The sequence below is a fragment of the Lepus europaeus genome, chromosome 13, assembly GCF_033115175.1.
Source record: "Lepus europaeus isolate LE1 chromosome 13, mLepTim1.pri, whole genome shotgun sequence".
Taxonomy (NCBI): domain Eukaryota; kingdom Metazoa; phylum Chordata; class Mammalia; order Lagomorpha; family Leporidae; genus Lepus; species Lepus europaeus.
In genome coordinates this window covers 44,485,184-44,508,165 of record NC_084839.1, presented here as the reverse complement: position 1 = coordinate 44,508,165, position 22,982 = coordinate 44,485,184, and the positions used below count along the sequence as shown (strand labels likewise).

General features: G+C 40.7%; 1 protein-coding gene across 7 annotated transcripts in view; it reads right to left on the bottom strand.

The window, feature by feature from the left end:
* FOXN2 (forkhead box N2) overlaps window positions 1-22,982 on the bottom strand; it is a 69,710-nt gene that overhangs the window by 34,948 nt on the left and 11,780 nt on the right. The window contains exons 2-4 of one of the 7 annotated variants that reach the window (XM_062209409.1): window positions 14,886-15,029; window positions 5,705-5,832; window positions 4,566-5,116 (exon numbers count right to left, since the gene is read on the bottom strand). In XM_062209409.1, the coding sequence (XP_062065393.1) occupies window positions 4,566-5,102 (537 nt within the window). In that variant the 5' untranslated portion in view covers window positions 5,103-5,116; window positions 5,705-5,832; window positions 14,886-15,029. Of the gene's footprint in view, window positions 1-4,565; window positions 5,117-5,704; window positions 5,833-10,073; window positions 10,325-14,832; window positions 15,030-22,982 lie in introns of those variants that run through there. The other 6 variants (XM_062209408.1, XM_062209412.1, XM_062209407.1 and 3 more) reach the window with 6 other exon arrangements.

Genomic DNA, 22,982 nt, shown 5'->3' with positions numbered 1-22,982 from the left:
GGAAGATAGCCCAAGTACTTGGGCCTCCTCACCTACATGGGAGACCCAGATGGAGTTCCAGGCCCCTGGTATGGTTGCAACCATTTGGGGAGGAACCAGTGGATGGAAAATCTTTCTCTACGTAGTTCTCCCACCTTGTGTCATCTCTGTATCACTCCCTTTCAAATAAATAAATAAATCTTAGAAAAAATGTTGTTGCTTTAAGCTATTAAATTTTGGGGTAATTTGTTACATAATAATAGATAACTAATACAACTTCTTTTAGGTTAGGTATAAGATGAGAAGGTATTCTAATGTCTTGCTATTCAACATGTGTCCATGGATAACATTATTAGGATCACCTGGGAGTCAGTCAGACATGAGAGTTGCATTCTCCATTCCAGACTTCCTGAATCAGAACCTACATTTTAACAAGATTCCAGGTGATAAAGATGTACATTCAAGTTTGAATAGTATTCATCCAGAAAATCCTTCAGTCATTAAAAATATAATTACCTGCTCTTTTAAAAATTCTAAATAAGGAGAGTTCTGCTTTCACTTAAGATGTAGAAAGCCATTAAGAGAAAATCATTCTCACTCTAACAAGAGAAAAAGAACCCAACAATTTACAAAATCATAGTTTTTCAATGAGTGCATCCAGGAGCTAAGGCTACATGGCAACTGAATGAACTAAATTCTAAAGTATGACAGGGCCCTATGAGGAGTGATGTAACATATGAATTGTTTAACTTTTGCCAGAGCACAGAAGTGGTAATCATAAAAGGTAAGAAAAAAACTACTGACATTTTTAACAAATTCTTAAACCAAGAGAGTGAACTAGTGTGATGGTTTAAGGATCACCAGCATTCTTCTTTTTTTGGACAGGTAGAGTTAGACAGTGAGAGAGATAGAGACAGAGAGAAAGGTTTTCCTTTTTCTGTTGGTTCACCCCAAAGTGGCCGCTATGGCCGCCAGCTGGTGCGCTGCGCCGACCCGAAGCCAGGAGCCAGGTGCTTCCTCCTGGTCTCCCATGCGGGTGCAGGGCCCAAAGACCTGGGCCACAAAAGAGAGCTGGACTGGAAGAGGAGCAACCGGGACAGAATCCTGGGCCCCACTCGGGACTAGAACCCGGGGTGCCGGTGCCATAGGCGGAGGATTAGCCTAGTGAGCCGCGGCGCCAGCCTCACCGGCAGTCTTAGGAAAAAGAGTCTGAATCCACTGGCCAGCTCTTTTTCCATGAGCTCCATCTGGTGCTCTGGAAGAAGGCTGTAGACAGGTCAGGAGACCTAAGGAAGACACCCTTATAGAGGAATACAGATAGGCAATGCCAAGGCTGTAGTAAGGATATCAGGCATAACTCATACATGCTCTGGGCCCCGAATAAACAAAGTAGAAAGCAAGTGCTGTATGACAGGCACAAACTGGCAGCACCCTGGACTCTTCTTTAATGCAATATATAGCTGCCTATTACTGACTGAGGGAGAGGCAAAATATCGACCTCACTATAAGCTCAGGTAAAGGATGGCTGCTGCTGAGAGAAGTTTAAAACCCAGCTATCCCCATATTTCCCTGACACTAGGCAATGTGCTATATGAGTCATTAGGAGAGATAAGAAATCTGCTCATGTCCAGATTCCACAATTTTAGTGATCTATTTCTATTGAGAAAGGGAGTGGTTGCTCACTTCGCCCACAACCTCCCAGTGATACTAGGCAGAGTTTACCTAACACAGTGAGAATGAACAGGAAATTGGCCTGAACGTTCAACAGGACTATCTATGACAGAGCTACCCTAAATCTGTGCTGTATAATATGTCACTAGCCACATGTGGATAATTGGTTATTGAAGAGTACAGTTCTAGATTCTGAGTAGCTGGAGAGCCTGTCTACTCTTGGAGGAGAAAAAGAAAAGCCTCCTCTTTGAGACATTGGCATACATAGCCTGTTTAAGATTACAACTTAAAAAGAAGAAACAAGAAACCTATTCTGCCCCTTCCAAGAGCCTTGCACAGTTAAACAACAGTCATCTACGTATTAATGTGGGAGGTGTATAGGGCTGGTGCCGTGGCTCACTAGGTTAATCCTCTGCCTGCGGCGCTGGCATCCCATGTGGGCGCCAGGTTCTAGTCCTGGTTGCTCCTCTTCCAGTCCAGCTCTCTGCTGTGGCCCAGGAAGGCAGTGGAGGATGGCCCAAGTGCTTGGGCCCCTGCACACGCATGGGAGACCGGGAGGGAAGCACCTGGCTCCTGGCTTCGGATCGGTGTAGCTCCGGCTGTGGCGGCCATTTGGGGGGTGAACTAACAAAAGGAAGACCTTTCTCTCTGTCTCTCTCACTGTCTAACTCTATCTGTCAAATAAAAAAAAATGTGGGAGGTATAAGAGTGCATAGATATCCTACCTCTCTCTTTACTCTAAATGTGCACAAGCTATGAAACATGTAGGTGTAGCAGGAATGCTGATACAAAACACCTGAAACTTCAGGTCTCATACCATGCACAAGTATTGGTCATCTATCTTTGTAGGACTCTAAAGACTATGGTGGACAGGGGCTGGCTCTGTGGCGTAGTGGATAAAGCTGCCGCCTGCAGTGCCAGGATCCCATAGGACGTCGGTTCGAGTCCCAGCTGCTCTACTTCCAATCCATCTCTCTTCTGTAGCCTGGGAGAGCAGTAGAAGATGGCCCAAGCCCTTGGGCCCCTGCATCCACGTGGAAGACCAGAAAGAAGCTCCTGGCACCTGGCTTTGGATCAGCTCAGCTCTGGCCGTTGTGGGCAATTGAAGAGTGAACCAGAGGATGGAAGCCCTCTTTCTCTGCCTCTCCTCTCTGTAACTTTGACTTTCAAATAAAATAAATAAGTCTTAAAAAAAAAGCCTATGGTGGACAAAAGGTAACTGGAAACCAAAATATTCAAACTCTATATGCTTGCTAACTAGACTGACCAATACTTGTTCACACTAACAACCTGAGAGAAGTAGGAGAGTGTTTCTGGATGGTAATTTTATTTACCTTAGTCTGTTCTTCTTTCATAAACAATGTCTCACATTCAATTCAAAATTATGAAATATACACTAAGAGATAAAAATGTTAAAACAAGACCTCCAGATGTATCAGACAAAGAAACTATCAGATAGACATTATAAGTATTATACTTGTATGGTTATGGATCGAGTTGGGGAATTTTATCAGAGAGATGGAAAATGTTTTAAAATGGCAAATTAAAATAACAGAAATGAAAAATATGATGAAGTCCTTCATTGGGCTTGACACAATAGAGAAAGAGTGAACGTATAGAAAGATCAATGGAAATTATACAAAAACAAAAAGAAAAAAGAGTGGGGGGAAGGGCAGAGCAACCAAGAGATATGATAAAAGCAAATGGTCTAATATATTTTTACTTGGAGTACTAGAAATAGGAGGTGAGGCAGAAGAAACACTTTAGGAGATAATGAGTAAACAATTCCTAATTTAATGAAAGATTATATATTGTCTTTAAAAACACCACAAAACACACGTTGGCCCCTCATAGTCAAAATGCTAAAAAGCAGTGATAAAGAGAAAAAAAATCTTTAAGATAGCCAGTAAACATTATATATAGAAGAATAAAGGATGACAGCAAATTTCTCATTAGAAGAAAATAATGTCATTAAAGTACTGAAAAACAGCAATTGTCAATCTAGAAATTCTATACCTGCCCCCTTATAAAAAGGTAACCAAACCAAACTAAACCAAAACATAAAACAAAAAACAAGCAACATTTGTTTCTTGAGATGCCCCCATTCCATATCAGAGGCACTGAGTAAGTTCTGGTTCCACTTTTGATCCAGCTTCCTGTAATATGCCTGGGAAGGCAACAGAAGATGTCGCAAATACTTGAGTCCCTCCCACTCATGTGGGAGACCTGGATTCAGTTACAGTTACAGGCCTTGCTTTGCCCAGCCCCAGTTGTTGCTGGCATTGGGATGGGAGATATCTCTCTGTATCTCAGTCTGTCCATCTGTCTTTCAGAAAATATATAAATGACTTTCAGAAAAAATATAAATGAAAATTTTAAAAATCAGATAGCAGATCTGAACTATGAGATATGTTAATAAACTGCTCTAGGCAAAAAGAATTGATCCAAATAAGGTATCACAAGCTAGATAACGTTTTTTGCTATAAAAAGTCAACATTATTTGAAGGTAGACTATGAAAGTTGAAGATTTATATATATATATTTAAACCCAACCACATTAATTACATTAATGTAAATGGTCTACATTCCGATTTTAAGGCAGATCATCATATTGTGTAAATAGGAATCATGTACTGATATAGTTACAGAAACTAAGAATAAGAAATTGAAACATTAAAAAGACTAATCTATGTATTTTTATGGTAGACTGAACATAATTCTGCTAGGTTTCTATCAATATTTAAGAAATTTTAAAACATCTCAAATGAAAGCAAATGAACAACTAATATAATTAAGCCCAAGCTAAAAGTAATTTGATACGACTGCTTTTTGTCTTCTTTGATTTCTCCATATTTTAAGGGCTCTGTGTTAATTCCCCCACCTCACCAAATATAGCAACATTCATAAACACTGACCTTGCCATGGCTTCTTTCCACTTTCTGAAAACATTTATTCAGGGACAGATTATGTCGAACAGAATTCTTCCAGCCTGTTGGTGCAGTAGCAAAATATGGGAAGCGGTCCAAAATCCAGTTATAAATTTCTTTGACAGGCAAACATTTATTTGGAGAGTGTTCAATAGCCATATAAATGAGAAGACTAAAGGAGTATGGGGGCTTTGAAGTTGCTGATTTTTTTTCTGGGTTCTGGTAGCAGGATGGTCCAAAGGATGGCACGTCATCTCCCTCAATGTCATACAATGGACTAACAATTGGAAGACCCTCACTTCCAAGGCTGAAGTTTGTTAGAAGATTAGTACTTTCATGAAGCCAGTTCAAGTTTGTCAGTTCATCATCAGCTGACTCACTGTCCACTAGAGTGGCCTTTGGCCTGGCAGCATCAACAGCTTCAGGCAAACTTCCCATTTTGTAAATCTGGCTTAATCCTGCAAACTTTTCAGCTCCTGGGGTTTCAGCTCTCTTATCTGGAGTCATTCCAATTACTGGACCCATTTACTCTTTTAGTTCTGCAACAAAGGAAAGAATTATTAATCAATGTAATAGTTAAGATTCTTAAACTTTGGGAAAGAGAAAAATATGTAGTTACATGTCCCCAAATCAGAGATTTTTATGATCAATTATTCCACAAAATAATTAAGTAAAATATTTACATAGTGAAGATAATGATGATTATGATGCAAGGATAATATAATTTCATATTATTTGCATTTTTTATAAAGTACATTTTTATAGATATTAGCAAAAATAAATATACTTTAAATACTTAGTAAAATACATAGCCCACAGTAGCCACATATTAAGCAGCTGATTATTATACATTGTGGAATGATTAAATAAGGCTAATTAATTTATCTATCACCATTTCCCTTAGTGGTAAGAACATTTAAAATGTATTCTTAGGCCAGCGCAGTGGCTCAATAGGCTAATCCTCTGCCTGCGGCGCTGGCACACCGGGTTCTAGTCCCGGTCAGGGCGCCAGATTCTGTCCCAGTTGCTCCTCTTCCAGGCCAGCTCTCCGCTGTGGCCCGGGGAAGGCAGTGGAGGATGGCCCAAGTGCTTGGGCCCTGCACCCCATGGGAGACCAGGAGAGGTACCTGGCTCCTGGCTTCGGATCAGTGCGGTGCGTCAGCCGCAGAGCGCCGGCTGCAGTGGCCATTGGAGGGTGAACCAACGGTAAAGGAAGACCTTTCTCTCTGTCTCTCTCTCTCACTGTCCACCTTGCCTGTCAAAAAAATAAAAAAGAAATTTAAAAAAATGTATTCTTTTTCTTCCTTCTTTTTATTTTGAGTGGGAGTGGGAGTGGGAGTAGGAGAGGGAGAGGGAGAGAGAGGGAGGGAGGGAGGGAAGGAGAGAGAGAGAGAGAGAGAGAGGGAGAGGGAGAGAGAGAGAGATATCATATCCACTGGTTTTCTCCTCCAATGTCCATGATGATCAGGTTGGACAAGAGTGAAGCTGGGAACTACAAACTCAAGCCAGGAAGCTGCAGTCAGGAGCCAGAGCCAGGAACTGAACCCATAAGCTCCAGTGTGGGACACAGATACCTTAATCACTAGACTTTATAAATAACCATACCAAAATATATACTTCTTGGAATTTTGAAATATAAAGCATTTTATTAACTATAGTCACTACATTGTACAAAAAATTACTAGAATTTAATCCTCCCGTGTAACTGAAATTTTGCAACCTTAGATTGATATCTTCCCGTTCTCTGTTTACTGTCTTATAGTATCTAGTAACCACCATTCTACTCTTTCCTTCTATGAATATGATAAGGTGTCACTTTTTTTTTCTTTGACAGGTAGAGTTATAGACACAGAGAGAGAGAGAGAGAGAGAGAGAGAGAAAGGTCTTCCTTCCGTTGGTTCACTCCCCAAATGGCTGCTATGAGAGAGAGAGAGAGAGAGAGAGAGAGAGAGAGAGAGAAAGGTCTTCCTTCCGTTGGTTCACTCCCCAAATGGCTGCTATGGCCGGTGCTGTTCAGATCCGAAGCCAGGAGTCAGGTGCTTCCTCCTGGTCTCCCATGCGGGTGCAGGGCCCAAGCACTTGGGCCATCCTCCACTGCCTTTCCAGGCCACAGCAGAGAGCTGGACTGGAAGAGGAGCAACTGGGACTAGAACCTGGCACCCATATGGGATGCTGGCGCCGCAGGCGGAGGATTAACCAAGTGAGCCACGGCACCGGCCCCCGATAAGGTGTCATTTACTTATTTATTTGACAGGTAGAAGTAGACAGAGCACTTTGATGTGCTGGTTCACTCTCAAAATGACCACAACAGATCGGGTTGAAGCCAGGAGCTAGGAATTCAATCCAGGTCTTCCACAGTGAAGGTAGGAACCCAGCTGCTTCAGTCATCAATCTACATGAGTAAGAAGTTAGCATCAGGAATCAGAGCTGGTAATTGACTCAGGTACTCCCATGTGCAGCAAAGGCATTTTCCTTTCCTTTCCTTTTTTTTTTTTTTTAAGATTTTATTTTATTTGAAAAGCAGAGTTACAGAAAGAGAGAGAGAAGGAGAGACAGATAGAGATCTTTTATGTGCTAGTTTACTAGTTTACTCCCCAGATGGCTGCAATGGCCAAGGCTAGGCCAGGCCAAAGCCAGGAACCAGGAGCTTCATCTGGGTCTCCTTCCCACACGCAATAGCAAGGAGCTAGGCTGGAAGTAGAGCAGCCACAACAGGAATCAGCACACACATAGGATGCTGGCAGTGCAGATGGCAGCTTAACCCACTGTGCCACAGTGTTGGCCACCAACAGAGGTGTTTTCACAGGTGTGTTAACCCCAGGGCCAAAAAATGGCTGTTCCAATATCTTATATTCACTAAAGTATCAGCTAAATTAAAACTACTATACATTTATTTTTTATAAACTCCAATATTTTAATTTGGCATTCCATACCATTTAATCAAGTACTCATATTTCAAGGCTGAAGTTTGAACTGTTATTATGTTGTCAAAGAGAGAAGGGGGAAAAGCTGTTACTAAACTATTTTTATTTAAAATGATTTTTGTTTTGTTTAAATACCTCTCAATTCAAAACACTTATCATGGGAGAATAACTGATCATTGAGGAAAATGATGGGACTAATGTGCTATTTATTTTCAAGGGTTCACAAAGATACCTCATTTCTGAATTAGTGAAAAATCTATTATCTTACTAAATCTACTTACACTTTTATAACCGACACAGGAGGAAGTACCTCTGGAGTTTTATGTTGCTTAGAACATAACTGGCAGGTTACTTTAAGAATGAAACCTCGTTAATTCTGAAGAATCTACTAGGATTCTGACAGCTACTACTGGATATAGTCTTAGAGCATTCAGTAGCAACAGCATCAGCTAATATCTGGGGGCCAAACATTATGATAAACATTTTTATACTATATTTCAAACATTAAGCAAAGTCTATAAAGTAGGTACTATTATTAACTATTTTATAGATGAGATAAATGACTTAGGCTAAGAATTCTATTTAGGGGCTGGCACTGCATTGTGGTGTAGCAGGCAAAGCCACCAACCTTCAATGTTGACATCCCATATGGGTACCCATTTATGCTCCAGCTGCCCCACTTGAAATCCAGCTCCCTGCAAATAGCCTTGGAAAAGCAGTGGAAGACGGCCCACATGCTTGGGCCCCTGCCACCCATGTGGGAGACCCAGATGAAGCTCTTGGCTCCTAGCTTTGGCCTGGCAGTTGTGGCTAGTATGGGAGCAAACTGGTAGATAGAAGACCTCTCTCTCTTGGCCATTTGCTTAAGGTGCTAACGCAAATAAACACTGAGACAAAATAATAAACCAGGCTCAGTTCAATATTTAATACTTTTGTTCACTGGAGTTGAACTCAATCTTTAAAAAAAAAATACTACTTTAAAACAGAGGTAACGAATTCTACTAATGTACTAGATACTAAAAATCCAGTTTCACAGTAACTACTATTCTCATGAGAAACTAATTTAGATGGTGACAAATTTCTCTGAACTAGAAGTTTAAGACAAAATTTCATTACTTTAATATGCAAAACAACAGTACAGTAACAAATATGTCAAAGAGTGGCAAAGTGTGGATCTAAGTGAAGTTTAAAAAACAAGTCAGACACTGAAACAGGTATCATCTTAATAAGGTTTGAAGTGCCACTGTATTTTCAAGGAGAAATAACAGTTTTTTTCTAAACTTTCCATTAAGAACATTATCCACTTGTGTCCACCATGATGGATAAATAGGCAAACTGTCTTTTCTTACAAACTAAATACATGCAAATAGCAAATAAATATATAGAAAATATCCAACTTCACTAATAATCAAGGAAATGAAAAATAAAACAAAAATACAATATTAAACAATCTACTCAGGACAGTGGTATGTAGAAAGCACAAACATTAGCTAATAAAAATAACCATCTGCTTTTGCCCAAATTAGCAACAGTTTAAAAATATACAATGGACAATTCCAGGCAAGGCTCTCCAGGGCCATTTTGGAAAGCTAACTGGTAACATGCATAAAAATTTTTTAAAGCCTCATATTGTTTGGTTCAATAACAGCATATATTAGGCACTTTACTTAAATAAGCCTATATAGAGGAAAAGAAAAGGTACTCCCCTTCTCTCCTTTCATTTTCTCTGATCCACCCACCCACAAGCAGAGGTGTATAGAATTATTAAAGATAGGGGCCAGAGCTGTGGTTTAGTGAGTAAAGCCACCACCTGCAGTACTAGCATCCCATATGGGCACTGGTTTGAGTCCCGGCTGCTCCACTTCCAATCCAGCTCTCTGCTATGGCCTGGGAAAGCAGTAGAAAATGGCCCAAGGCCTTGGGCCCCTGCACCCACATGGGAGACCCCGAAGAAACTCTTTGCTCTAGGCTTCAGATCAGTGCTGCTCTGCCCATTGTGGCCAACTGGGGAGTGTAACAGCGGATGGAAGACCTCTCTCTCTGCCTCTCCTTCTCTCTCTGTGTAACTCTTTCAAATAAATAAATCTTTAAAAAAATTATTAAAGATACTAGAGGGGCCTGCACTGTGGTGTAGTAGGTTAAGCCTCTCTTTGTGGCCAGGACGGAGCTAGGAGCCTGGAACTCAGTCTGGGTCCCCCAAGTGGGTAGCAGGGATTCACGTACTTGAGTCATCACCTGCTGCCTCTCATAAAGGGAGTCAGGGCTTAAACCCAGTCACTCTGTATGGAAGGCAGGTATCTAAACTGGTGTTTTAACCATTGTACCACATGCCTGCCTCAGAGGAGAGCATTTTTGCTTAGGTTGGCATTAACACTGGTCTGAGAGGAATACTTTGCAGAGACTAGATAAGAAAAGGAAAACTAAACCACAGAATTTTCAATATTATTTAAAATAGAACATGTTGAATTACAGATAATTAGATGCATCATACTGATAGTCTTTTTCCCAAAATAACTAAGGAAGTTATTAATTACAAAATTTTGGTTTTAATCACAGATTTTTTTAAACTTACTTTAGTTTTCACTTATGTTTTCCACATTTTGAATACATTCTGGAAGTTTTTTCCCCCAAGTTATTACTGCAGTAGCAGTAATTCCTTTTTTCAGAGACTAGTATTATTCCACTTTGTGAATATACAACAATTTCATTACTCTTAGGGGAACATTAATTTATGGTTGTGGCTGTTGTGAGTAGTACCAATATAGACATCTCTGTTCATATCACCTGGAGCACAAGTAGTAAAAATTTTTCTCAAGTATATATCTAAAAGTAGAATATATGGAAAGGAATAGAATTATTAGGTTACAGTTTTCTTCTCTTCAATTTTATCTGTTAAAGACAAACTGCTTTCCAAAAGTGGTCAAATCAATTTACATTATTTAGAAATACATATATTCAAGTTGCTCCATGTACTTGCCAATCTGATTACTATGAAATTGCATCTTACAGTTTTAATTTTAATTTCCTGTTTTAGTAATGGGGCTGAACATCTTTCATTCCATTCAGGTTTCGTCTCCTACAAAGTGTCTACTGAAGTCTTGTGCCCATTTTTCTACTGGGTTGTCTTTTTCTTAATGATTTGTAATGTCTGCATACTGCTGTGGATTGAAAAAGACTTGACTCTCCAAACTCTTATGTTAATGGTTAATGGATTACTGCTAAGGGTTGGTGGATTAGGGTGGAGAATTTATCTAATTATGGAAGCTAGGTGGTGGGCCCAGCAGTAAGTTTTTAGGTCACTGGGGGGCTTATCCTTGGAAGGCAGTTCTGGCCAAAGGGTTGGTTATTTAAGCCAAATTAGACTTACCTCTTCTCTGTTTCCTGGCTCACCATATGATGGTTCCTCTGCACGTGTTCCATCATTGCCAACCTCCACCAGATACAAGACTAAACCATCTGTCTGATCTTCAATTGTGAACTTCCAAACTACAAGCTAAAATTAAACTTCTTCCCAAGATGCTCCTTTCAGGTATTTTAAAGTAACAAAAAGCTAACAAATACACAAAGTATATGTTATACAAATACCTTTCCCAAATGGATAGCTTGTCTTTTCCAGTCTCTTTAAGCTACCTCTTAATGAAAAAATTTCTAAGCTTTCATAAGGAATTTATTAACTCTTTATGGTCTGCAGTTAGTTTTACAATTTTTGCCTTTCACATTTAAGTCTTCAATTTACCAAAAATATACATTTGCATATATGTTTTGTTTCATTTCTTTTTTACATAAACAAATACACAATTGTTCCAGCACCATTCTCTTGGTGCTGGTCTTTAGCACTCCTACAGTATGCCAAGAATGCAAGGCTTTTTACCTTGGTATCACCTCCCAAAGAGCAGGCCAATCTCCACCAGTATTTCTTCTTTCAACCATGAGTTATTCAAAATAACTTTTCTTGAATTTCATGCAATTTTTCTCTTTTAAGATGTATTTATTTGAAAGGCAGAATTACAGAAAGGGAGAGGGAGAGGATGAGATATATTCCATCTGCTAGTTCATACAACGAATATGGGATACTGGGATGGCAGGCAGTGGCTTAACTCACTGTACTGCAATGCAGACCCCATGTGATTTTTTTTTTTTTTTTGACAGGCAGAGTGGACAGTGAGAGAGTGAGAGAGAGAGAGAGAGAGAGAGAGAGAGAGAGAGAGAAAGGTCTTCCTTTACCGTTGGTTCACCCTCCAATGGCTGCTGCGGCCGGCACACCACACTGATCCAAAGCCAGGAGCCAGGTGCTTCTCCTGGTCTCCCATGTGGGTGCAGGGCCTAAGGACTTGGGCCATCCTCCACTGCACTCCCAGGACACAGCAGAGGGCTGGACTGGAAGAGGGACAACCAGGACAGAATCCAGCGCTCCGACTGGGACTAGAACCTGGTGTGCCGGCGCCGCAGGCGGAGGATTAGACTATTGAGCTGCGGCTCCGGCTGCCTCATATGATTTTTCTTAAAAATATTCCTTAGGTTAAACTTCTTTTATTTAAAAATACTTATTTATTTGAAAGTCAGAATTACACAGCGACAGGGATTTATATGTAAATTAAAAAAAAAAAACAACTATGTATTCCTGGCAATTGAGCCATTTACCATTAGGTACCAATTCTTTTATATCTAGTAATTGTATTTGTCTTCCAGCCTATTTCAAATGGTATATTAGCTTTCTCCCAATCAATAATTGCCTAGTACATCTTCTATTATTTTACTTTCAATATTTTTCCCTTTGTTTCCTTGTAGTTTCCATTCTAAATCCTACATAGCTGAATATTTTTATTATTTTAAAGTTTTATTTATTTATTTGTACTTCATTTAAAAGGCAAGGCAAGATTTTTCTTTTAATTTGACAGGTAGAGTTATAGACAGTGAGAGAGAAATACAGAGAGAAAGGTCTTCCTTCCATTGGTTTACTCCCCAAATGGCCACCACGGCTGGCGCTGCACCGATCCGAAGCCAGGAGCCAGGTGCTTCCTCCTGGTCTCCCATGCAGGTGCAGCAGCCCAAGAACTTGGGCCATCCTCCACAGACCTCCCAGGCCATAGCAGAGAGCTGGACTGGAAGAGGAGCAACTGGGACTAGAACCTGGTACCCATGAAATTTTTTTTAATTTTAAGATTTACTTATTTATTTGAAAGAGTTACAGAGAGAAGAGAGAGAGAGAGAAGAGACATGAGAAAGAGAAAAAGAGAGAGAGAAGAACAAAGAGAGAGAGAGATATCTTCCATCCTCTTGCTTCATTCCCCAAATGCCCACAATGGCCAGAGCTGACCCAGACTGAAACCAGGAGCTAGGACCTTCTTCTGGGTCTCCCACATGGGTGCAGAGGCCCAAGGACTTTGGCCATCTTCCACTGATTTCCCAGGCACATTGGCAGGAAGCTGTATTGGAAGCAGAGCAGCTGGGAATTGAACTGGCACCCATGTGAGATGCGAGAACTGCAGACAGAAGCTTAACCCGCCGCACCACAGTGCTGGCTCCAAATTATGCCTTATTTGAAAAAGAGACTGGTAGAATCTTGCATCTACTGGCTCACTCCACAAATGCCTGTAACAGCCAGGGCAGGGCCTGTCTGAAGTCAGGAACCCAGAAGTCAATCTGGGTCTCAGGGAATCATGGACTTGAGATATCACCTGCTGTTCTCTGTTATCCCCCAGGGAGGCACAATAGCTGGAAGCTGGATCAGAATCAGAGAAGACTCAAACCAAGCACTGTAAAATGGCATATGGGCATCCCAAGGAACATCTTATTGCTGTGCCATACACCTACATGGGCTGAATATTTTAGTGAGGTATGTGTAACTTGGATGTATTTCTATCACCTTACTTTTTCATTATATTTTTTCACATTAATTTTTCTTTTTAATTTTTTTGGGATTTTCCCCCTCTTTTCACTTGTCATCTAATAGTATGGAAATATATACATATTTATATATTTTTTAAATTTATTTTATTTGAAAGGAAGCATTACACAGAGAAAGGAAGAGAAAGAGATCTTCCACCCACTAGAAAGACTATCTTTCAAATAAATAAAATAAATCTTAAAAAAAAAAAGATTTATTGTTGAAAGATAGAGTTACGGAAAGAGAGAGAACTCTTCCATCCACTGGTTCCCTCCCCAGATGGCCACAACGGTTGGAGCTGCACCGATCTGAAGCTAGGAGCCAGGAGCTTCTTCCAGGTCTCCCCTGTGGGTGCAGGGGCCAAAGGACTTGGCTCAACTTCCACTGCTATCTCAGGCTGTAGCAGAGAGCTGGATGGGAAGAGGAGCAGTGGGACTAGAACCGGCGCCCATATGGGATGCTGGTACCTTCAGGCCAGGGCTTTAACCCGCTGCGCCACAGCACTGACCCCCAACAATAAATCTTTAAGCCCTTGTTCTTCTTCTTCTGTTTTTTTTTTTTAAAGATTTATTTATTTATTTGAAAGTCAGAGTTACACAGAGAGAGGAGAGGCAGAGAGAGAGAAAGAGAGAGGTCTTCCATCCGATGCTTTACTCCCCAGATGACTGCAACGGCCGGAGCTGTGCCAATCCGAAGCCAGGAGCCAGGAGCTTCTTCCTGGTCTCCCACGTGGATGTAGGGGCCCAAGGATTTGGGCCATCTTCTACTGCTTTCCCGGGCCAAAGCAGAGAGCTAGATCGGAAGAGGAGCAGTTGGGACGTGAACTAGTGCCCATATGGGATGCTGGCGCTTCAGGCCAGGATGTTAACCCACTGCACCACAGCGCTGGCTCCCCCAGAAAAGGGAAAAATTTCCTTCAAAGGAATACCAGGTTTCAATGGTAATAATGGAAGTAGAAGACAATACATACTTCGTAGGAACCTGAAGAGAAAGGATTTCTAGACTATTTTTTCATTTAGAAGGCACTTCCCTATGGAACTCCAAATTAACAGAGAAGACTATTCCTTCTAGATGCTCTACCTTGACTGAGTCTGACTTTTGCTTCCTGATCCCACAAGGCCATGAGAATTAAAGCTCAGGAGCTGGTGTTGACAAGTAGCAGGTAAAAGCCACTGTCATCCCCTTGGGCACCAGTTCAAGATCCAGCTGTTCCACTTCTGATCCAGATCCTTACTAATGTGCTTGGGAAAGCAGAAGAGGATGGCCTAGTCCTTACATCCATGTGGGAGACCCAACAGAGGCTCCTGGCTCCAGTTTGGCCCAGCTGTGACTACTGTGGTCATTTGGGGAGTGAATCAGAGGATGGAAGATCTCTCTCTCTCTGTAAACTCTGCCTTTCAAATAAATAAATCTTTAAAAATAAATAAATAAAATAAAAGCTCACCTGATTTGGCAAACACCCTCAAAGCTGACAGCTAGCTTCAGAACTCAGCTTACCTTCATGAGTTTCCAATTAATGTTTGGCTTAAGTATTCTTTACCTCTGTGCCAGAGCTTTGATGCATTTAAGATTTTACTTTATCCAGCATTTTGGATTATTTTTAGAAGAAAGGTTGGTCCAGGCACTTAATTCACCAGGCTGCTGAAAACAGATGTTTACATTAGTTTCTGACGGCAATGTCAGTAAAGTACATTATCTTTCATTTTAGCTCATCAGTTTTTAAGGGTCTCCTGCCTCAGAAAAAAGGAGAAATTTGATATACTCACTAGGCTATAATAGCTATCAATTCATATTTATAGCAGCACTGCACTTACTTTTGTGTGATTTTAGTACAAGTCAAATGAAAATAACAATAAAGTACTTGGAGGCAGGCATTTGGTACAGGAGTGTACTCATCACTCTGGATGGCCACATCTCAAATCAAGAGTGCCTACGTACAAGTTCCACTCCTGATCCAGCTTCCTGCTAATTACACCCTGGAAGGCAGAAGGTTATGTGGCTCAAGTGCCTTGGTCCCTGCCATCAGTGTGAGAGACCTCAAGTGAGTTCCAGGATCCTGGCTTCAGCCTGGCGTAGCCCACTGATTCAGGCTGTTGTAGGCATCTGGGGATTGAATTAGCAGGTGAAAGATCTCTCTCTGCCTTTCAAATAAATTAAATAAATAAAGTTGGCTTTTTAAAATAAAAACATCTAGAATAGATGCATATAACAAATATACAATGAATGCTAACTGCAGAAATGATAATGTTGTTGCTATTAATTTTTAAATTATTATTAGCTTCCTTCCTAAGGATTTAAAAGAGTTATATTTTTCAAACATAAAAATTAGGGTACAAAATCAGTCACAATACTTTGTTTCTAAGTTTTGAAATTAAAGTTTTTTCTAGGATTAAGGATGTGCCTCCCATGGCCGGCGCCACGGCTCACTTGGCTAATCCTCCATCTGCGGCGCCAGCACCCCAGGTTCTAGTCCCAGTTGTTCCTCTTCCAGTCCAGCTCTCTGCTGTGGTCCGGGAAGGCAGTGGAGGATGGCCCAAGTGCTTGGGCCTTGCACCTGCATGGGAGACCAGGAGGAAGCACCTGGCTCCCGGCTTCGGGTCGGTGTAGCGGCCACTTGGGGGGTGAACCAACGGAAGGAAGACCTTTCTCTCTGTCTCTCTCACAGTCTAACTCTTCCTGTCAAAAATAAAAAAATTTTAAAAAAAAGGATGTGCCTCCCTTATGACCACCACAGACAATGCAGCAAAATGAAATTGGGACTTCTCAGAAGAGTGCTGCAATAGTTACTTCATCATTTTCCTTATGCTATGACTTTCACTTCCTTATTTTGTTTCCAGTCACTTTATTATGTCAATACTGTGCTAATCATGTTGCATGATAGAACCTTTCTTAAAATATCTGAAGTTTAAATAATTTAAAAGAACTTAAAACAAGTAAGCTTTCAGAACTTTTAGTATTTTGTTACTAATGGTCTCCAAATAGTGTAGATTCCTTTATAAACAGCTGTACATGATCCAAACATTCTACCACAAGAGAATTTATAAAAAGTAAAGAAAAAGAAGAGTTTTTGGTGCAGTGTTTAAATAGCCACTTAGGATGCCTGTAATCCATATCAGAGTGCCAGGTTCGAGTCCCAGCTACTCTGCTTACAATCCAGTTTCCTGCTACTTTATACCTTGAAAGGTTGCAGATGATGGCTCAATGACTTAGGTCTTTGCCAGTGAGTCCTGCCCATAAGAGAGACCTACACTGAGTTCTGGGCTCTTGGCTATGACCTGGCCCAGCCCTGGCTGTTGCCAGCATTCAGGGAACGAACCAGCAGACCGAAGATCTGCATTTCAAATAAAATAAAAATATATTAAAAAATTTAAAAGTAAAAGAATTAACTACACTTTCTCTGATATTTAAGAATGCTCAGTTTTCACTATTAATGCATAGCAATAGATGTGTTGGCATAATCAAAACAGGACAGGATTATAATTAGCTACATACAGTTTGTATCCAATTAATTTAGAATATACTGTCCTATTTCAGAATTCTTATCAAGTTAAAATATTCAAAATAATAATTTCTTATCTACTTGTAAGATATTACTTGCATAGTCTCCATAGTTTTTTAAAAATATGGGTTCATGAATATAAAAAGTATCTAATGACCAAAAATCAGGCTCTCACTCTATTAATTCCAATAAACATAAAAGTTTTCTAGTCTATATGTAAGTTATGTAGATTTATAGCAAATAAGGATAATATAGCAAATAAGGAATAACTGAAATTAATTCAGTTCCATTAATGACGTGCTCAATACTTTCAATGAGTGCTTTTAATTTTTTTTAAGATTTATGTATTTATTAGAAAGGCAGAGTAACAGAGGGATACAAAGATATTTTCCATCCACTAGTTTACTCCCCAAATGCCTGCAACAGCTAAAGTTGGGGCAGGCCAAAGCTGGAAGCCAGGATCTCCATCCAGGTTTCCCGTGGAGGTAGCAAGGTTATCTTCTGCTGCTTCCCCAGGTGCATTAGCAGGAAGTTGGACTGGAAGTGGAGCAGCTGGGACTTAAACCCACACTGTTATATGGGATGCTGGTATTGCAAGAGGCAGCTTAACATGCTGCCCCACAACAACAGCCCCCCAAAATACTTTGAAAATTATATTCCTGGGGGCCAGCGCTGTGGGTAAAGCAGCTACCTACAGTGCTGGCATCCCATACGGGTGCCGGTTTGAGTCCCGGCTGCTCCACTTCTGATCCAGCTCTCTGCTATGGCCTGGGAAAGCAGTAGAAGATGGCCCCAGTGCCTGGGCCCCTGCACCGGTTGGGAGACCTGGAAGAAGCTCATGGCTCCTGGCCTCAGATTGGCGCAGCTCCAGCCGTTGTGGCCATCTGGGGAGTAAACCAGAGGATGGAAGACCCCTCTCTCTCTCTGCAACTCTGCCTTTCAAATAAATGTATCTTTTTTTTATAAGCACTGATTCAAGTTCAACAATCCAGCTCCCTGCTCATATATCTGGGACAGCAGTAGAAGACGGCAAGTGCTTGGACCTTGGTCACCCATGTGTGAGACTCAGATGGAGTTCCAGGTTCCTGGCTTTGGCCTGGCCCAGCCCCAGCTGTTGTGACCACTGGGGATTGAACCAGCATACAGAAAGATCTTTGTGTGTCTCCCTTTCTCTAAAGGTGACTCTGCCTTTCAAATAAACAAATAAATCTATTTTGTACTAATATTCCTACTAGAAAAAAATAAAATACAGCACTGAAAAAAGACTCAGATCAAAACAAAATAGGATAGTCAATTCTTGATACGCCAAAGCAAACAATCCAATTATTTTTTCCTTGTACCCTTCAAGCCAGCCATTGAATACTTCTTTCCTCATTATCAGAGAGGGCAATGGGAAAATTGATTTTTACTGTTTCTAATAAACTTCAACTACACTGGGGTGAAAAGCAACCATGCCATCTGTTACATTCTACTAGAACTGGGAAGAAACTGAAACCAACACTTGAGCAACTGTAGCAAGAAGAGCTGAAGAAGACTGAAGTCACTCCTAAGCTTAAAGTTTGGAATGATTAACCTGAAATCATTATGATAGTGTATGATCTCAATTACGGCTGTTTCTCACCATTTTAATGCTACTACTCTAGCTTCCTGCTTACAAGCAGTCTATTAAATATTTATATATCTGAATACCTGAAACGTGACAAATGAATGGGATTTTTTGGTTCCACTTAAAAAGAGTTTGCAATTTCTAATTCTTTTTAGGTAAAGACATTTGGAAACTTTGTTTTTATTGACTTCCCATTTCACCACCCCCCAAGAACTCAATGTCAGCAGCAAACCAAGCAATCTCACATATGTCAAAAGAGTAACCAGAGGAGATGCCATCTCATATTTGTGTCTTTTCTATTTGATCACTTTACTTCCAATACAAAAAAACAAAAAAACAAAACAAAACAAAAAAAACATTTTACTTAGTATAAGATAACCCTAGCAAAGGGAAATAGGCATTCATTTAATTTAGATCTAAACAATGATTTTCATAAAACAAAAGTCTACAGCAGAGCTAAGGCACAGCATAGAAATCCAAATGCTTGTGAATTTTATTGGAACTATCTAGCAATTACCTCAGTTCCTCATTGTAATTTAGGCTTTGCCACCAACAAAGATTTACTGTGTAATAAAAAGAAATTCAACTGAATCTCTCTCTTCTTTCTTTACTTTCACTTTCCTTAGGAATGAACCATATTTGTTCATTAAATCTAATGAAGGTACCATTTCTCACAACTAGAAGCCACAGCATTATATTTTCCAGATTTATTCAAAAGTATAATCAGTTTATTTTAAGTGTAACAAAATATTTTAGCAACTTACAGATACAAATTATTTTCTAAATCTCAAAACTTCCTCATCTTCAAAAAAGAAAACTATTTTCTTCTGTTAATTTACTGAATTGATAGCAAAAATAAAGTCTAACATTTACTGATCCCATATTTTATGCAAGGTACTGAATAACAAACCTAACATTATAGCTTTTAAGATATGAGTTCAAGGGGGCCGGTGCTATGGCGTACTCAGTAAAGCTGCCGCCTGCAGTGCCAGCATCCAATATGGGTGCCAGTTCAAGTCCTAGCTACTCTACTTCTGATTCAGCTCTCTGCTATGGCCGGGGAAAGCAGCAGAAGATGGCCCAAGTGCTTGGGCCCCTGCACCTGCATGGGAGACTTGAAAGAAACTCCTCGCTCCTGGCTTCAGATCGGCACAGCTCCGGCCGTTGTGGTCAACTAGGGAATGAACCAGCAGATCAAGACCTCTCTCTGTGTAACTCTGACTTTCAAATAAATAAATAAATCTTAAAAAAAAAAAGAAATATACTAGTTCATTGCAGAATAAAAAAAAAAAAGACATGCAGGATAGAAAGAACTCACAACCTTTCCTATTGATCGAGCAATACATTGTTTTAATTAAGACTCTCCATTATAAATAGTGTCCATCCCATAAAATCCAATACTGAGGATAGAAGGTAGATTCAAATCCAAAATGTACTCCAAGAAGATGTATATTTGATAAATAATACTACATGATGAGGCCAGCGCCGTGGCTCAATTGGCTAATCCTCCGCCTTGCGGCACTGGCACACCAGGTTCTAGTCCCGGTGGGGCGCCGGATTCTGTCCTGGTTGCCCCTCTTCCAGGCCAGCTCTCTGCTGTGGCCAGGGAGTGCAGCGGAGGATGGCCCAAGTCCTTGGGCCCTGCACCCCATGGGAGACCAGGAGAAGCACCTGGCTCCTGCCATCGGATCAGCGCGGTGCGCCGGCCGCAGCACGCCAGCCACGGCGGCCATTGGAGGGTGAACCAACGGCAAAAGGAAGACCTTTCTCTCTGTCTCTCTCTCTCACTGTCCACTCTGCCTGTCAAAAAAAAAAAAATACTACATGATGACACGTATCCAGGACAACTAAAGCATTATGGTCTCTTAGGGATAAAACTGCCTCTTGGTCATAGATTTAGGTGACACAGCATGTGATCCATTGTCTCTCAACAAAAAATGTGTGCAGCTGCATTTTCTGGTCAAGACGGGGGTGGGGAGAATACAAAAGGGTCAAAGATCTGTTTTTTAAAAAAAACTATCTTTCAAATATGGGTGTGAAAAGAAATAAAATTGGGAGGCTTTCTCCAATTCAGGCTAAAAAGACAGAAACCACTAAAATTCAAAACAAATTTCTGTGTAGTAACCTTCCACTGAATCTCCTTCTCTCCTACCCTAATTTGCCCAGACATTCTTTGCAAACCATGTGCTCAGATGCCATTTTTATCTAAATAATTTCTGACATTTGTTCATAGCATATATAACACCCCTATACTTCGTTTACTGCATTTGTTTCTAGAAAAATGTAGCTGTTGTTCATTGGTCCCTTAGAGAAGTTAAAATGAAGCAATAACTTTATAAATTCAAAAATGAAATGTTTGTTGTATGCAGTAAACACTGAATAATCTGATATTTTCTATATAGAGACCAAATAGTTTTCTTTACAATGAATCCCTAGCACATAATCATGCCTTTCAAACAGATAGTGATCTTAAAAAGCAGTATAATGAAAAATCTCAACTGAGTTAAAATGGTGTTCTCTGATAAAGAAAATGGCTATTTCTAATAAATATTTTAAAAGGTTGATGACAAAATAATTTTAACTTCTATTAACTAAGTCATAGCAGTAATTTACCCTAAATATTACCAAATATAATGATAGAATAGAAGCAATATCAGCGCTCAGAATAAATCAAGCTTAGAAAAATCATTTTCTGAAACTTTGGGATTAAATCAATGCTGTGTTCAAACAAAAATATGTTAAAGGCAGAAAAAAACTGACAGCACAGAAATCAAACAAAAATCACTACTAGTAGGAAATAATCATATACTTACCACCTAGTGTTAGAAGTTAGTATCATCTATATTACCAGTCATATAGACAAATTAGCCTCCAGCACTTTGTTAAAAATTATTTAACTTATTTGAAAGAGCTCAGAGAGAGGGACAGAGAGAAAGAGAGAGATCTTCTATCCACTGGTTCATTACTCAGATGGCTGCAACGGCCAAGGCTGGGCCAGAATGAAGCCAGGAGTTTCTCATGAGTCTCCCATGTGGATGGCTCTCCCATGTGGATGGCAGGGGCCCAAGCACTTTGGCCATCTTTCATTGCTTTTCCCAGGCCATTAGCAGGGAACTGGATGGGAAGTGGAGCAGCTGGGGCATGAACCAGTGCCCAAATGGGATGCTGGTGTCACAGGCAGCAGCCTTACCTGCTATGCCAACTATGGCCCTCACTTTGGTGTTTTTGACAGGCTTGTACTGTACTTGAGAATAATTAAAAAAAAAAAAAAAGATTTATTTATTTGAAAGGCAGAGTTAGAGAGAGAGAGAGGGAGAGTGCGCTTTTATCTGCTGGTTCATTCCCCAGATGACTCCAACAGCCAGGGCTCGAGCAGGGTGAACTCAGCTTTTTATGGGTCACACATATGGGTGGCAGGGGTTCAAATACTTGGACCATATCCTGCTGTTTTTCCTAGGCCATCAGCAGGAAGCTGGATCAGAAATTGAACAGCCAGGACCTAAATAGTTGCCATATGGGATGCCAGGATCACAGGCGGCAGCTTTACACACTATACCATAATGCCGGCCCCACTCATGTTTTTTTTTTTCTTTTCTTTTAAGATTTTTATTTGAAAGGCAGAGTTACACACACAGAGAGAGAGAAAAAGGTCTTCTGTCCGCTAGTCACTCCCTAGTTGACCACAACAGCTGGAGCTGTGCTGATCTGAAGTCAGGAGCCAGGAGCTTCTTCCAGGTATCCCAAATGGGTTCAAGGGCCCAAGCACTTGGGCCATCTTCCACTGGTTTCCCAGGCCATAACAGGGAGCTGGATCAGACGTGGAGCAGCCAGGACTCAAACCGGCACCCATATGGGATGCTGGCCCTGCAGGTGGTGGCTTTACCCACTTTGCACAGCACCGGCCCCACACTCATGTATTTGTGATAGAAAGATAATCCCTGACTCTTTCACACGTTTCCCCAAGGATCTTTAACGAATTCTTAACTGCCATCTTAATTAACAATAATCAAAGACAAACAGGTCCTGAAATTTTTGACATGTAAAATCAGTGGGCAGCATTAACTGGTAACAGTTCTAAAAGAAATGGAAAAGTTAACTCTTTGTCAAGATATTAGGGAAAAAGATATGACCACCCTCCAAATTAAAAATGTCCTGGATGGGGCCGGTGCTGTGGTGCAGTGGGTTAAAGCCCTGGCCTGCTAGTGCCAGCATCCCATATGGGTGCCAGTTCTAGTCCGGGCTGTTCCTATTCCAATCCAGCTCTCTGCTGTGGCCTGGGACAGCAGTGGAGGACGTCCCAAGTCCTTGGGCCCCTGCACCCATGTGGGAGACGTGGAAGAAGCTCCTGGCTCCTGGCTTCAGATTGGCACAGCTCTGGCTGTTGTGGCCATCTTGCAGATGGAAGACTCTCTGTCTCTACCTCTCCCTGTAACTCTGTCTTTCAAATAAATAAAATAAATCTTTTTTTGGAAAAAAAAAAAAAAATGTC